General features: G+C 40.5%; 1 protein-coding gene across 1 annotated transcript in view; it reads left to right on the top strand.

The window, feature by feature from the left end:
- Window positions 1–257: 257 nt before the first annotated feature.
- LOC115024859 (protocadherin-15-like) overlaps window positions 258–16,039 on the top strand; it is a 111,682-nt gene continuing 95,900 nt past the window's right edge. The window contains exons 1-2 of the mRNA XM_029456720.1: window positions 258–414; window positions 506–606. Of these exons, the coding sequence (XP_029312580.1) occupies window positions 258–414; window positions 506–606 (258 nt within the window). The remainder of the gene's footprint in view (window positions 415–505; window positions 607–16,039) is intronic.

The following is a 16,039-nucleotide window of genomic DNA, read 5'->3' as shown; positions in this document are numbered from 1 at the left end:
TCCCCATCATGTGGGTTTGCGGTGTCGCTATATACGGTGATTGATTTGGCAACTGCAACTGAAGGTGGTCACTAGCGCTGTCGAAAGTGATCCAAAAAAACAATTAATGTCATTGGTTTTCCACTGAGAAAAAAAAAGAAAGAAGAAAGTGTGTGTCTGAGTGAGTGTGTGAGAGAGTTTGCTATGGTTCAATTACGAACTGCCTGTCTGTCAAAAGAAGGTCACGATTGAAAAGATGACACGTCCTTTTATTCATAATGGTGGTTATAGCTCCTGTAGTGGGTTTTGGGCCATATGATTTGATTAGTTTTGATGACACGCGCAGCTCTAGTCCGCAGTTTGAGCACTCAGTCAAGCAGCACGGCAGATATGAGAGGGAGCGACAGATAGAGACTTGCAGCGAGAGCACAGGGAGTAAGATTCCTGAATATTAATTAATATCAATTTTGAATCCGAACTCAAAATCACAATTCGATCTAAAAATGGCCGCACCTTTGGCCTATAGAAGTAGCCCTCACCCCCAAACCCAACAATGACACTTCATCGCCCAACACTAAGCCAACTCTGTGTTCCATAGCACTGCTACTGAAGAAAACCTTTAATGTGGTAAAACGTTACTTTACTGCATATTCTCTTATTATAATCCCACTGTGAAAAGGCAGTGTTATAAATGTGTATGCAAAAGGTATTGTTTATGATATAGCAAGTCAATCTCTATGCATTAATTGTCCATCCATTGCCACATAGCACTAGACCAAGTTATACTCCCCTCCAGACCTCTGTATCACTCTCCACCTCTCTTTTACTGCACTTAAAATAATAAAACAAACAAACACCCAGAATGCTCCAATTATAATTTTATATACCAGCTGCTAATACCTAGGCAATTAATTGTACTTTGAAGTGATTTCACAATGTTGTTGTTGGTGTCGGGGGTGGTTCTTCTGGCCTCTATAATTTAGCAACCAAAGCAACAACCTTTTAAACTTCCATCACTTTGCAACCTGCATATAAAAACAGAATAATGTACAATCAACTGCACTCCGACGCAGTAACACGCAGGAGATAATACCTTTTGTGAAGTCCATCACTTGGTGCTTGTGATATTGTGTCCACCCCTTGTATGTCTGTGTGATGGAGGAGGTCAGTATATGACGTGCTCATGACAAATATGCTACATCGCTAATGTCAATTGTGCCAGATTTATGCTATGTTTTGTGTGTGTGTCAGCATGTGTGAGGGTGTCGGTGTGTGCATGTGGGTGGAGTTGGAGTTTTCAAGGTGATTTTAATATTTATTACTGCTTTCCTTTGTTGTTAGATGTTCCATCCCAAGTGAACTTATGTCCCATCTGTCCTCACTTCAGCCTTTCCTTCTCTTCTTTCTCTCTTTTTCCTTCTTACTGTCTTTTTTTCTCTCTCTGGTCGACCATTTCTTCTCATCAGCCCGTACATTACCCCATATCTAAAGCAGACTAGTATTTCTCTAGGGTGGTATTTCTTTACTTCTGGAACTTTTCCCCTTTCACCAAAAGATGGTTATTTATTACCGTTTGTTTTTCGGTTCCTCCTCTGCCACACTCTCAATGTCCCTCTCCATTTCTATATATTACTTTCAAAAGGTTGCCACTTATATGTTGCGTATAGTCAATGATTTGTACAGAGACTCTGTCCTTGACACACACTTACAGCATACATATATGACTTTAGAGAACCTGAGTCTCTATTGGATTACGTACCGGTCAAGTGACATTGAGTACGTCAAATAATGAGGAAAAATGAAACATCAAAGAAAACAGAACAGAAGAAAATGCATTAAAAAAATTAAGAAATAGTTCAACGACGACATGTCAAACCCAGCTTAACATGAAGACTGGAGGCAGGGGGAAAGGTTAAAAAAATAGAGCCTGTAAACACTTTACAGGCTCACTTTACAGGACATTACCTGTTGGAACAATTTTTTGATTGACAGTTCATCCATCCAACCAGCACCTTCTGTGCAGCATCTCCACTAAGCACAGGTTGCCATTGCAACAGTGTAAACCTGGCAACCTAATAAGGACTTTGGGAAGTTGCACATAGTCAAATGGTCTTTCTGTTACTCATCAAGAACTAACTCAGGCAAGTCATTTCTTCCATTTCTGCTCCTGTATGGGTTAAAAGAAAAAGATATTAATGAGCATTAGAGGTGAAGGTAGGTGTTTTTTGTTTCACTTCAGAAAGAGGCCAGGCTATTTGTTTCCCCCTGCCTCCATTATCCATGCAAAGCTAGCCTAAACACATCCCGACATAAGCTCTGCACTTAAAGCTAACCTGTGGCGTTTTTATGCAAACACACTGTGTCCTTGAGGTCAACATTTCCCTGTGCAAAGGATTAGGATTACATTTTAGAAAATATCTTTTTCATTTCACAGTGTCTTTAAAAACATTGCTCTCTAATGCTAAAATAAGTCAAAAAACTCAGCAGGGTACCTTTAAAGCGCAGACATGACATTGATCTTCTCATCTCTTTCTCAGAAAGCAAGCAAATATACGTATTACCCGACTGTTCCTTTTTTAAATGGTTTTTTTGATCCTCATTTATTCTACAGCAGAGCTCAAATCCAGGCTTTACCTACAGACGACAATGTGGATCCTACAGTTGCTGGCTGCCATAAGAGCATTCGGGGGTTACTGGAGGGCTATTTATTTATTTCCACCATGTGTCCCCAGAATAACTACCGCCTTATTACCACTACCGCTGTCAGCTGTGTTCAACCCCTCACGGCCAGGACCAGGCCTGACATACTGAGACAGAGACAGAGAGAGAGAGGGACAGAGTCAGGATAATGGATAAGCCAGTACAGTGACAAAGTGGTGATCCCTACATTGAGCCTGTGTGTGTATGTGTATCCTTGTGTGTGCACAAGCGGGTCTACAATCCGTTTTCCTCCAGAGATACATCAATCTAACACAAGGTCACACTGTCTCTCTTCCACAATCCTCTCCTTTCACAACCCTTCCTCCTTCTCCTCTCTTCTCTCCGTCTCTCCTCCACCAATCCTCCCCTTCTCTCTCTCTCTCTCTCTCTTCTCCGTCCCCTTGAATCGTCTACTCTCACCTCTCCGATTTTTGTGCCCTCTGTTCCTCCTCTGTCCTCCGTGGATGAATGGATCGGATGGATAGATGAATGGGTGATGGATGAATGGCCGGCTGGTTCGGTTGCGGAAAGGAAGACGGAGAAGAATCGGACCCCAGGGAGAGGTGCAGATTGGTGTACCTGCTGATGGAAGCTTAAAAAAGGACATGACACATGATAACTTTTAGAGGAAAAACACCCTGTCTGTCTGCTCCTGTATTTCAACCCTTTTTACGCCCTATCTGTAAATCCTCTTGTTTTAAAGGTTGCGTAATATATTTATTAAGTCAATTCTATAGCAACACTTTTAAGTATGTGCCTGGGCTGAACTGCATTGTGACACCAGGGCATCGGTTAGACTGAATGAAAGAAATGACGAATGCTTTTTTTTCACATTTTCATTTACACAGTTTTAGTAATGTGCTTTTAATACGTAAATTATCTCAAAGGGGCTCTTTGCATAGTAATTTAGTTATATCAAAAAGGCCCACTTAATTAACACTGTTAATGGCTCCACACCCACATATAGTGTACAACACATTTTTCACAAAATGAGGTCACTGTGACAACATCAATCCTCATTCATGTTGTTGTGTTCATATGTAAAACCACTCAAAACACATTTCTTTTGCAGATTTTTGCCGTATTGTTTCAGAAGGTATACTAAAATGACATCTCACTCGATGTAATGCCATATAAAAGTCAGACTCTTCCATCTCCCAACTATCAATTTCACTTCTGTCTTGCTCACCAGAGTGGACAGTTTCATCATAAATTGTTTACTTTGCCATTTTTTTTTTTTACTGTGCCACAGCCAAATTCTGTGGCCATCAATCAACAGTGGAAGCAGCTTTTTCAAACTCATCTCTCCTTTTAAGACATAAATCTTTCTTCAGAAATCTGATCAACACAGACGTCTCTTGAGATGAGAACTTTTTCCAGCATATTTTGTAGTTTACCGTCACTGAGTTTTCCCATTCACAGTCTAGACTCCAGGCAAACTAGCCAAGCGACTATTTAACAGATGGTAACAAGCAGGATGCAGTCAAGTACAACTTCAACTCAAATGAGCACGTTTTCACAATATGGCACGGTGAAAGATTTGATTAAAAAGCTTTAGAAACTATTTTCAAAAAGAAAGCTGTCAGCCTGAAATTAGAAATATAGCAGAAACTAACTTATATAGCTGTTTTTTTAAGCGTTTATGCTAAGCTAAGCTAACTGGCTGCCTGGCTGTAGCTTCGCAGTCATCGCACAGACACGAGAATCGATCTTCTCAACTCTCAGCAACACAGCAAATATGTTACCAAAGTATCAAACTATTACTTTAAGGTTGTTTGTTTTACTCGACAACAATAGCAACATCATTCAGCCCATTCCCCGCTGGATAAGAAAGAAGAATACAGAAAAGTATAATCTTTAGAAGTCCACCTGCTGCTTTTTACTCTCCTGTGAAATGGTCCCCACAGTGCATCTTTCACGGGCCTAATCCGAAACATCACCAGATGAAACGAGTCAATTATTTCAGTGGAAGCAGGCCAGTGCGATGGCTCCGATGCCTGTGGTATTCATCACTGTCACTTGGAAAGAAAGCATCTTCAGCCTGCCAATACTTTCTGCTGGTCCATGTCGTCAGAGTTGTCAGATTCCGTGCCACGGAGTTAACCTCTGCAGGCACACGACTAATTTCTCTTTGGATTATATGTTCTGCTGCTATGATTAGTATTTGGATTTTCTCTCCAAATATGTGCTAATTTCCCCCAGGCACTCCCATCTCCCCAAAAGATGGTTACCATAGTTACTTTACAGTACCCAAATACATGTAAAAGCATTCTTCAGGAATACTTTCCAGTGCGTTGTAGAGAAGTTGTTGGTTTTAAAAGCAATAGACATTTTGGAATTTGCAGAGAGTTAGAAGAGAAGATCAATATCACCATCATATCCAGTCGGTTAAAGCTAATGCTAGCTTAGCATAAAGACTGGAAATATGGGGAGACGTGTCACCTGGCTGTGTCCGAAGCCTGGCTCTAAGGTTCACTCATTGAAACGTTATATCTTGTTTGTTAAATCTATAAAAAAAGAACAACCGTGTGGTTTTAAAGAGGCGTAAGAAATGTCGACCTATTCCTTTTTAATATTGTGGCAATAACAGAACATTAAAGCCACTATCAATACCTTTGTTCTAAGCAGAGTTACTCTTTCTACAGTTGTCACACAATCAGCGTTGTCCAGGTGCCTCATTGAGTCTCAGCATGTATATTTAATTGTAACTCTAGCATGTGCGAGCGTGCGCGTGCGGAGGGGCACATTAGCTCGATTGTGTAAACTGTGTAAAGCGGCGTGAATGTGCACACGGACTTTGTCGTGAAGAGACGGCTCCTCGGCGGCGTGCGTGCATGTGTGTGTGTGTGTGTCATGGAGACAGAGTTGCTAAGCTGCATGTGTCTGTGTGTACTGAACAACAATAGCTGTTTTCAAAAGGCTCAGGCCTGTTTTGACTCTCGGGTGATTGCTGCAGTCGCATTCACTTCTCTCTCTCTTCTTTCTAAGTCAACTTTGTTTTTAACAAAGACTGTTTTTCCTGCCACCCTTGGCAACCCGTCGCTGCTAATTCCCGCCTGCCAAATTCAGATGGACAGAATTTGAATAGTAAATAAGGAAGATATTGATTGAAACACTCCAGGTTAAAATAAAGAGGCGTTGGGTGGATGATGAATCGGTAACAAAGCATGCTTTCCTCATTGACTGGCTGTGATATTGTCTGAACAGAGAGGTCTATTTCAAAGTCTTTTCTTTTTTATATGTATATATGGTCGACACCTTGAACACTCAACCTTCCATTCCCCTCACACAGCTCTCCATGGAGCTTTTCATCAGCTTGACAGAAACCTGGCATTAGATGGATTTATTCACTTGCTCATGCACAAAGTCATTTCGGTGATTATTTTTCTTCCAGAAACTTTGAAAGAGGAGAACGAGAAAGCGCTTATCGGAGGAAAAGTGCGTGCTTACGGGAAGACAAGTACATATCAATGAGGGAAGAAATGCACAAGTAAACCTTCGAGGGTGAGCGAGAGCGGACACTCGAGGAGGATAAGTACCCTCATACAAGACACCGCTATGTGTGCTATAGGGGAGCTTCTATTGGATATCTCATACAAACAAGTGTACTCTTGTGAGGAAATGTACCTCTGTGAAAGAAAAGCAGAGCATTTGTGTTTCTATGTAATTGACTCTCCATCCTGAATTACTTCACTTGTGTGATTTTCTATAGTAAGATTGTCAAGAGTTAACTTATTAACTGTCATGCACAGAGGAAATCACCACGACACATAATTAAATGTGCTATATGTGGCAATGCATTTGATATTTATCTTCACGGTGACACTACTGTGGAAATACATGGAAGCATTTGTTTTAATCAAGATTTAACTTGAAAGAAGTGGCAACAATTTCTTCAAATTGATCGTAGACAGGGGAAAAATTGGACTTTAAATGAGCTTTAACTATCTGTTCAGGGTATAGAGATTTAAAAAAAAGATTTAGCTCATTTCAATTGAAATCTCTTAAAAGTTACAACGCAGACTGTTTACTGTTTCATCACATTTAATTATTTTTATGTGAGGGGGAAAGCAAACTGACAGGTAGAGAGAAGGAGGCAGATGAGAAGAGACAGAAAGCGAGGAGAGAAGAGGAGACAGAGATGCTCCATAGGGAACAAATGGCTGGTTAGTAATAAATGAGGGGCATCAGCTTACACTGAAGGATAAAAAGGCAGTCAAGCAGGGGATACACATCTGTCATCTGCTGTTCACACATACACACACACACCGGCCAGCTGGTAGAGTGTGATGTAACTAGTGACTATTGTTCCATGGCTCATGCATCTTTCTGGATTGCTAACCTGAGATGCACCCATAGAAAAAGCTTTAAAAGAGTAACGGTAAAAGGGTAAAAATTCTCCCTCACCACCACAGAGACCTTGAATGGTGAACGGAGGCACAAGCAGCCAGGCCGTGTATGTGATTGGAAAGCTAATGAGGGTTCACATGGGTCGGAATGTGTAGTCATTTTCACAGAGAGGTGGAACTAAAGGTAAAGCATGAACCTCGAGCACATTAAGACACTAAGATGCTGGAGAGAATGCGGGGAGCAGAAGGCATACCAAAGTCGTGTAAAGCTTCAAGTGCCTTCTGGGAAAATCTTATTAGAGAACTGCCAAATATTTTAGGTAATTCTCTTAATAAAAACCCCTACACTACTTGGGAATGTAGCAGGAAGAAAGATTCTCACTTATTCCTAGTGATAAGAGTAGAAATAATAAACACATTAAGGAATTGGTTAAAAGATGATAACTTAATTAATCGTGAGAATTTTAGAAAACTTATATCTTTGACGAAAGATGGGAAAAAGTGGGTGATGCAAACAACACACAACATTACTAAAGATCCCCTGGTTTGATGTACAAATCCCAATTAATAAATGTTTCCACTGTCTGTTAATTAAATCCTATACATTGATGTTCATCATCCTCCTCTGCTTTGTTAATTGTGATTTTATTTTATCATATTTGTATCTTTATTTTATATAATTTCTTTAAAATGCAAAAACGTTCACTGTCAACATAATTCATTTGTGTTCCCTACAATATTCAATCCAGGCAATTAATTAATAATTAGCATATTTGCAGTTATGTTAAGATAACTCTTAGGGTTAGGGTTAGACATTTTGAGAAATATGCTTATTTGTGTTCTTTCCAAGAGGTAGATGATCAATACCACCCTCGTTAATTAAAGATGGAGCTTAGTTACAGTAACAGTTAGCCTGGCTCTCTCCAGACCTCTGGCGCCTCTAAAACATGTTGTACCTTGTTTTAACTATTCGTCAAAAACACTAATGTCAAATTAAAAGATTATAAAAGCGTTTTCTTTAGGAGATGAGGTTGACTAGCAACAGCGATATAAATGTAGCATGCTTACTAACAGGTTAGCAGGGACAAGAACGGCAATGCGTGTGTAATGACTTGGCAGTATTTGTTCTTGTTTTTAAGCATTAAAATGTTTTGTTTTTTAAAGAAAAAAGGGGACCCTAAAGACAGTTCTTCTTTACTTGTCATGCTGTCAATACTCAAACAACTGCTGTTGCTCAGGAGGTAGAGTGGTCTTCCACTGGTCGGAAGGTCGGTAGTTTGATCCCCAGCCCCTGCAGTCAGCATGTCGAAGTGTCCTTGGGCAAGATACTGAACGCCAAATTGCTCCCGATGGCCAACAGTGTGTGAGTGTGTGTGATTGGTTATCACTACGGACGAGCTGATGTGCTCCTTGTATGGTAGCCTCTGACTCCGTGTGAATGTGTGTGAATGTTGACATGTGTTGTAAAGCGCTTTGAGTGATTGGAAAGATAAAGATTGCTATATAAAAAGCAGTCCGTTTATCAAACACGACATCTATTGCACGTCTGTCCGTCCTGGGAGAGGGATCCCTCCTCAGTTGATCTCCCTGAGCTTTCTTCCATTTTTGTCCCCCTTTAATTATGGGGTTTCTTTTAGGAAGTGTTTCCTCATGCAAGGGTCTAAGGATAGAGGGAGTCGTATGCTGTTCAATCTGTAAAGCCCACTGAGACAAATGTATAATCTGTGATATTGGGCTATATAAATACATTTGATTTGATTTGAACTGCTAAATCCACTGCTGTGGAAAAGCTAACAAGTAGGTAATATGACAACTGTGCTTAAACATGAATCATGTTTAAGCATATTTTTGCCACTAGATATATCATACACTTATAAAACTTCCAATACATAAAACACAGCAGTGTAGTGTATTTGGCTTGGTTTGAGGGTCAGTTTCAGATCAGCACGCCTGTTAGCTAAGAAAACATCCTTTGCCTCCTTCTCAGCTCGCTAAATTGGAAAACAAATAATTTTCATCTATTAAGATAAGCTTATTGTGATACGACAGTTTAATCTATATTTGGAAACCATCACCCATAGAAAGAAACAAGACACAATACCAATGAATCCTGAGATAATCTATGTTGTCGCACAGTTGTTATGTTTAATCGTGGATGGGAAGAGAGACAGAGTGAGTGAGAAAATGTGATCATTGTTCCATGAAGTCTATTTTCTAGGTGAGCAGATATCCGTCTTCCAGACTCCCCGTGGGATTTTTTTCCCAACCATCCTCGAAAGCTGAACAATAATATTACCCTGTGCAGTGAATGTGGGTGTTCTTGTATTTTCTGTGTTCAGGCAGAGTGATAAAGGAGAATCTTTGATGTTGGTGCCTCCCGAATGGACCCATTTTGGGGCCTTTAGCTTGGGTTAATATAGTAAAACGGGAATAGTGTGTGGTGGCAGAGATAAGCAACTTTTGTGTACTGTACATGCAAACACGCACACCTCACAGCACATTTCTTATTAGCTTGTACTTAGTGTCGCCAAAACTTACTTCATTTAAAGTTTGACTCCCCTCTTTTTCGGTGCTTTTGTTTCTCTGCTCTGAAGGTTAATTCTCATCGTTCACGACTTTCTTTTCCTCTTTTTCCTTCTTCCGATCCTCCCTTTTGGCTGCCACCTTCCTCGTCCTCTTTTCTCCTTTCCTGGTGGGACTTCTCAAACTGCAGACTGGCAATATGAGGGTAAGAACTATCTCCTCTTTCTTCTTCTTTTAAGTGTGTGTTCAGTCACTGTGCTGGTTTATTAACCCCCGCTAACCCCGCAGAGATGGCGGTACGGTGGTTCCGCCGTCTCTACCGATGAGAAAATGTGCATTAGTCTCCTCTCACTGTCAAGTCACTTTCACCTTTTTCACTCAAATTATATTATCTCTCTGCTCTTTTCCTTGCAAACCCATGTCCTCTCACTGTTGAGAGAATATAGATTATCTACCAGGCTAATCCTTGATTTTGTCTGGATTTTTCTAATTTTTCTTTGTCTCTATCTCTAAAACTAGAGATAGAGTCCATTGTCCATAAATGCCCATTATCATTTTCTACACCATTTTAATCCCCTCTTTTTTCACTCCTTACTACTAACCCATTACATCTCAGTCCTTTTCTACACTCCTGCAATTGTTCACCTTCACTGCTTTTAGTCCGTTGCCCTTGCTATATATATATACAGTGGTGGGCCGTGCATTTCACACCTAGGCCTTCAGTGATGTCTTACACAGTCCTACGTGAATTATTCCACCTCTTAATACCATCATTACGACGCCATGGCTCTAAAAACTATACATTTAGACAGAAACGCAGTATAACCGGCCGTTGCATCACCCTAACAACAGAGTTATATTAATATTTACGAAACATTTAGTTGTAAATAGCAGGCATTCCCAGCAGTACAATGTGCAGTGCCTCTCGGAGGCTGTGAGCCGGTGGTACCGCTCGTAGTTAGTGATTTGAAAGTGGCGGACAAACCCTTTTCCCGGCTGTGATAGGCTCGCTAGCTCGGGGCTCGGGGTTGGCGATGTCTATCTTTTCTTGAAAAGTTCGTCTTGAAAATGGCGTTGTAATTATATCTGCGACCAAATCGATCTCTTCTCCTCCTTCAGCCATTGTGGGTTGAACAAAAACAGCTTGTAGAAATCTACACAAATTAGCTCGTTCAAAGTTTGCTAGCTCTGCATAGCTCTGCCTCTCAATAGTGCGTATCTAATCAAAAGACGTGGACGTGCTGACGTTATCGTACGCCTGCTAGCTGGCCCCAGTGTCCCCAACTCGAAATCTGATTGGTTAACGCCACAGTTTTGTCTCCGTTCACTTTAAGCGACAGGCGCCCGCACTGTTGATTCTAAAGGCCTAAGGGCAGATTTCTTGGACAACACATTATGGCTGAAATATGATTGGATAAAAGCTCTAACATAAAGGCCAGACCTCCAAATCTTGATCTGAGGCTAGAAGCAAGCGCAACCAAGAGGAAAGCTATGAAATGAAGAGAATAGACTATGGGGAATAATTTAATACATATTTGTGGAAAGAATATATCAAAATTAAATGTATATTCTGATGATGTTTAGGCCAGCAGAGAAGGCCTTGCTGGCCCTGACGGCCCACCACTGTATATATATATATATATATATATATATATATATATATATATATATATATATATACATATACACACATAAACACAGTACTGTGCAGAGTCCAATTCCCTGAAATCATCCATATGCTTCACAATTGAGTTTTACACATCAAGCTTTTCTATAATTGATATAAAGAAGATAAATCCTACAAGGTACACATGTTAACTAAATGTTCACCTTTTGTTTTTCACCCCCCTAGAATGTAAACTTTCTCGGTCGGGTCCTCCTGCTACCATTGTTGCCATAGACGAAGAAAGCCCCAACGGTAAAGTACTCATCTGCTTTACTTCCTCATTCCGTGTTGGAAAATGTATTTATATAGAGCTCTGTAACTTTCCCCGTGAACACTTTTGTTAGAATTGACATTTTTAAGACAATCATCATCTTTTACCGCATGTTAAACAAACACTGTTAGATGATTTTGACCTTTGCAGCAGATGCTGATTGGCATGGCATGTAACCTGCACTCATTAATATTCATTAGGTCTGTGTCATGGTCGGATCCCTGTCCCAGAAGATAAGACATTAGGTCATTCAATTTGAGCTGAATCGCTGCGTATGAGCATAAACAAAGAGATACGAGCGGCTTTCTGTGAGTGCATGTTTGTGTTGCAGAATTTTAAATGTGAAGCCACAGGCAGCAGCAAGTTAGCTTAGCTTAGCCTCAAGACTGGAAACGGGGAGGGGGGGGGGGGGGGGTGGAAGAAGTAGACCTTTGTTTATTCCATACCTGGAGTCTGCTGGTTGCTTGGCAGGAAGTCAACCAAGAAACTGTTCCAGACACTGCTACCCTAAATCCACAAATTCTTGTTTTTACAGTTTTTGAACAGATTAAACAAAGACTAACAGATGATTTCTGATGCGGATGAAGTTAGCTATATTTGGGTTCAAGACTTAAAGGTTTAAGTCCCAGTTAATGCTTTTTTAAATGTATAATTAATAATGTTGGTTCCCCAGACGTTGATGTGTGTCAGATGTTTTAGCAACTTAATCCTGCAGATGGTGGACATTACTGACTAGAATTCCTAATTTGAATATTTGACAAATAGCTATTTTCTCTTTTATTTTATTTTATTTCCTCTTCACTTCACATCTCTGCTCTTCTCTGTTCTTCTCATCTCTGCTCATCTCTGCTATTCTCGTCCCTGCTCTTCTCTGCTCTTCCTTGCTCTTCTCTGCTCTTCTTTGCTCTTCCCTGCTCTTCTCTGCTCTTCCCTGCTCTTCTCTGCTCTTCCATGCTCTTCTCATCTCTGCTCATCTCTGTTCTTCTCATCTCTGCTATTCTCTTTCCTGCTCTTCTCTGCTCTTCTCTGCTCTTCTCTGCTTTTCTCTCTTCTTCTCTGCTCTTCTCTTCTCTGCTCTTCTCATCTCTGCTCTTCTCTCCTCTTCTCTGCTCATCTCTGCTCATCTCTGCTTTTCTCATCTCTGCTCTTCTCTTCCCTGCTCTTCTCTGTTCTTCTCATCTCTCCTCTTATCTGCTCTTCTCTGCTCATCTATTCTCTTCTCTGCACTTATCTGCTCTTCTCTGCTCTCATATCTTGCCACCAAAACAACAATATGGCTGCCAGAGTTTTCCGACACCTTTAGAATTAGCTCAAACTGTTTAAGACCTTCTTTGCTAATTAGTGGCTCCTAGTTTAAGGGTTCTTTCTTTTAGACCGTACAGAGGAATATAAACAAACCCACCATCCCAGAGCCAGTGTGAGTGCAGGCTTTATGTATGGACATATTTTGTGAAGTTCAGAGAAGGTTATTCATGGAGGGATCACAATTTAATTGGTTAGTTTAATCGTTAATTTAATCACAAGTGAAGTAAGGCTTCTGTTGGCCTTGAGGGAAGCCACTAAATCTGTCACTAAGGTGAAATGTACACAAACAATTTGGTCTGCGTGGTTAAATCAATTTAAATTAAATACAAAAATTAATTAAAAACTGTTCTGCTCTTCTCTGCTCTTCCCTGCTCTTCTCTGCTCTTCCCTGCTCTTCTCACCTCTGCTCATCTATGTTCTTCTCATCTCTGCTATTCTCTTCCCTGCTCTTCTCTGCTCTTCCCTGCTCTTCTCTGCTCTTTTCTGCTCTTCTCTGCTCATCCCTGCTCTTCTAATTTATTCTCTTCTCTGCTCTTCTCATCTCTTCTCTGCAATTCTCATCTCTGCTCTTCTCTTCCCTGATTTATCTGTTATTCTTGGCTCTTCTCTGCTCTTCTCATCTCTTCTCTGCTCTGCTCTTCTCATCTATGCTCTTCTCTTCCCTGCTCTTCTCTGCTCTTCCCTGCTCTTCTCTTCTCTGCTCGGTCTCTGCTCTTCCCTGCTCTGCTCATCTCTTCTCTGATTTTCTCTCTTCTTCTCTTCTCTGCTCTTCTCTGTTCTTCTCATCTCTGCTCTTCTCATCTCTGCTGTTCTCATCTCTGCTCTTCTCTCTCTGCTCTTCTCTGCTCTTCTCTGCTCTTCTCTGCTCATCTCTGCTCTTCTCATCTCTGCTTATTTCTGCTCTTCTCATCTTTGCTCTTCTCTTCTCTTCTCATCTCTGCTCTTCTCTGCTCTTCCCTGCTCTTCTCTGCTTTTCTCTCCTCTTCTCGGCTCCTAGTTTAAGGGATCTTTCTTTTAGACCTGTACAGAGGAATATAAACAAACCCACAATCCCAGAGCCAGTGTGAGTGCAGGCTTTGTGTATGGACATATTTTGTGAAGTTCAGAGAAGGTTATTCATGGAGGGATCACATTTTAATTGGTTAGTTTAATCGTTAATTTAGTCACAAGTGAATTAAGGCTTCTGTTGGCCTCGAGGGAAGCCACTAAATCTGTCACTAAGGTGAAATGTACACAAACAATTTGGTCTGCGTGGTTAAATCACCCTCTTATCTCCAGCCTGAAGATTACTGCTCAAAAACAGAAACCAGTCATGATGTTTGCCATGTCTGCTTTTCAACAAAGTTTTAAATTGTGAGACCTGATCACTGTAATCCTAACTGACATAGGAAGAGATTAGCATAGCAACACCAGACAGAGAGGAGAGCCGCACATTCAGCCTACCCAGCTGGCATGTCTGTATCTGTTGATGTCTTAATGCTTCCTATTAAGCTATCCATCCTCTTATTTCTCCTGTTTTCCATTTTTTTCTGTGTGTAAGAGTGTTGACTGGGTATCCACTTAAGCCTGTGACCGGTAATTACCAGCCGCTGGTATTGTTTTCACCTTGTGAGAGTGTGTTTGTGTGTGTGTGTGTGTGTGTGTGTGTGTGTGTGTGTGTGTGTGTGTGTGTGTGTGTGTGTCATCATGGCAAAATGTGTTGAGAGACATCTACTGTAGAGGGATCTACCGCAGAGGTGGTTTTGAGTACTTTGCCAGATATTTATTTCTGTCTGTCTGTGGACAGTTCTGCAAGATGGCGTCACGAAACTTTACAGGTGTATGAGATTAAAATCAAGGCAGAGTTCGAAGGTTACTTTGGTCCGAGCAAGGTCATAGGATTTCGAAAAGGGGACAAGTCTTATTAGTTATTTACAGCACTTCCAACATGACGTGAATGGCTCAAGGACACCACTGGGGTTATTGAATTTACTTTTTTTTCACATTTCTATCACACATTTTTTCACATATATAAATGCAGCATGCGTTATACTATACGCAATATTGCATCTCTCTTTCACTCTGAAGCAGATTAAAATCTCTAGAGCTCATGTAACGTTGACACAGGGGCATGCGTTCGGTGTCAGTAGTGGAGAAGACATAAAAGTTCCTCAAAAATGTTTTGATAAATTAAAGTATGTGAATGATGAATGCTATTTTCTGGCATTTCACATATTTATAGAAATCTAAAAAATAATACATTATAATGAAAGTTGATATATCCTACTTTCCCAATGTATAGATCTGTAGTCTAATAGAAAAATACAACTGCTGTGAAAATTACAGTTTTTATTAATACACTAACCCCACATAAAATGACATTAGTTTTTGTTGAGAGACCTCATATTTTTTGATAGATAAATATTATATATGCATCTTCAATAAGAACGGTCCTTGCCGTCATATCTAATATTTGATTTGATTCATTTTCAAGTATATTTTTAGGAAGATATTGAAAAACGTGGAGCAGATTTTTAAGTATTTTTCCAGCCCTGTGTGGTGTCTGCAGGACATCCTCTCATGCTGCAGGTATAACCTCCACTTATCAGAGGTCTGGGGTTGCTGCTGTTAAGCTTACTGCTGTGAGCACACGCAGTACAAGATTACTCAGATGAGCATATTGACATTTTCGCCTCCTGTCTCCACATTTGAATTTCAACAGCCGTACAGTAAGAAGCTATCGTTTAAGAGAGAGATTTAAGAGAGTAAATCAAACTGAACACCCCGTAGAAATGATGCCCGAGTTTGTTTCAATTCAAGATTTCATAATAAGAGTTCTTGCAGATTGTTTTAGGAAGCTGTAATGTTCTACTTTTTCTCATTGTGCACACACGTTTCGATATATTTGGTTGTAAAATGGCATTATCTATTGAATTGAGTGCTTTGCGATGGAATAATATTAAATGTTTGTTCACATGGGAGATACACACGTGTGCCTGCTTCTTGTTGCCTAACAACAATGTGTGCATTGCGTGGTTTGTCTTCCTTTTGTGCGATGTGTTCATTTCCTTGAAAAGTGAAACTGTCCTAACAGGGCTGTCAAAGAATACTTTGGTATTGGAATGGGGTGTGTGCATAATGCCATGTATTGCTCTGTGGCTGTGAAATAGAGTTGCAGATTTAATAGAGAATCTCGCTTTAGGCTGATTATCTTGGGTTGGTGTGGGCAACAGAGAGAGAGAGAGAGAGACTCGAGGAAAGAAGAGA

The sequence above is a fragment of the Cottoperca gobio genome, chromosome 19 (genome assembly GCF_900634415.1).
Source record: "Cottoperca gobio chromosome 19, fCotGob3.1, whole genome shotgun sequence".
NCBI lineage: Eukaryota > Metazoa > Chordata > Actinopteri > Perciformes > Bovichtidae > Cottoperca > Cottoperca gobio.
This window is presented reverse-complemented; position numbering and strand designations above follow the sequence as displayed.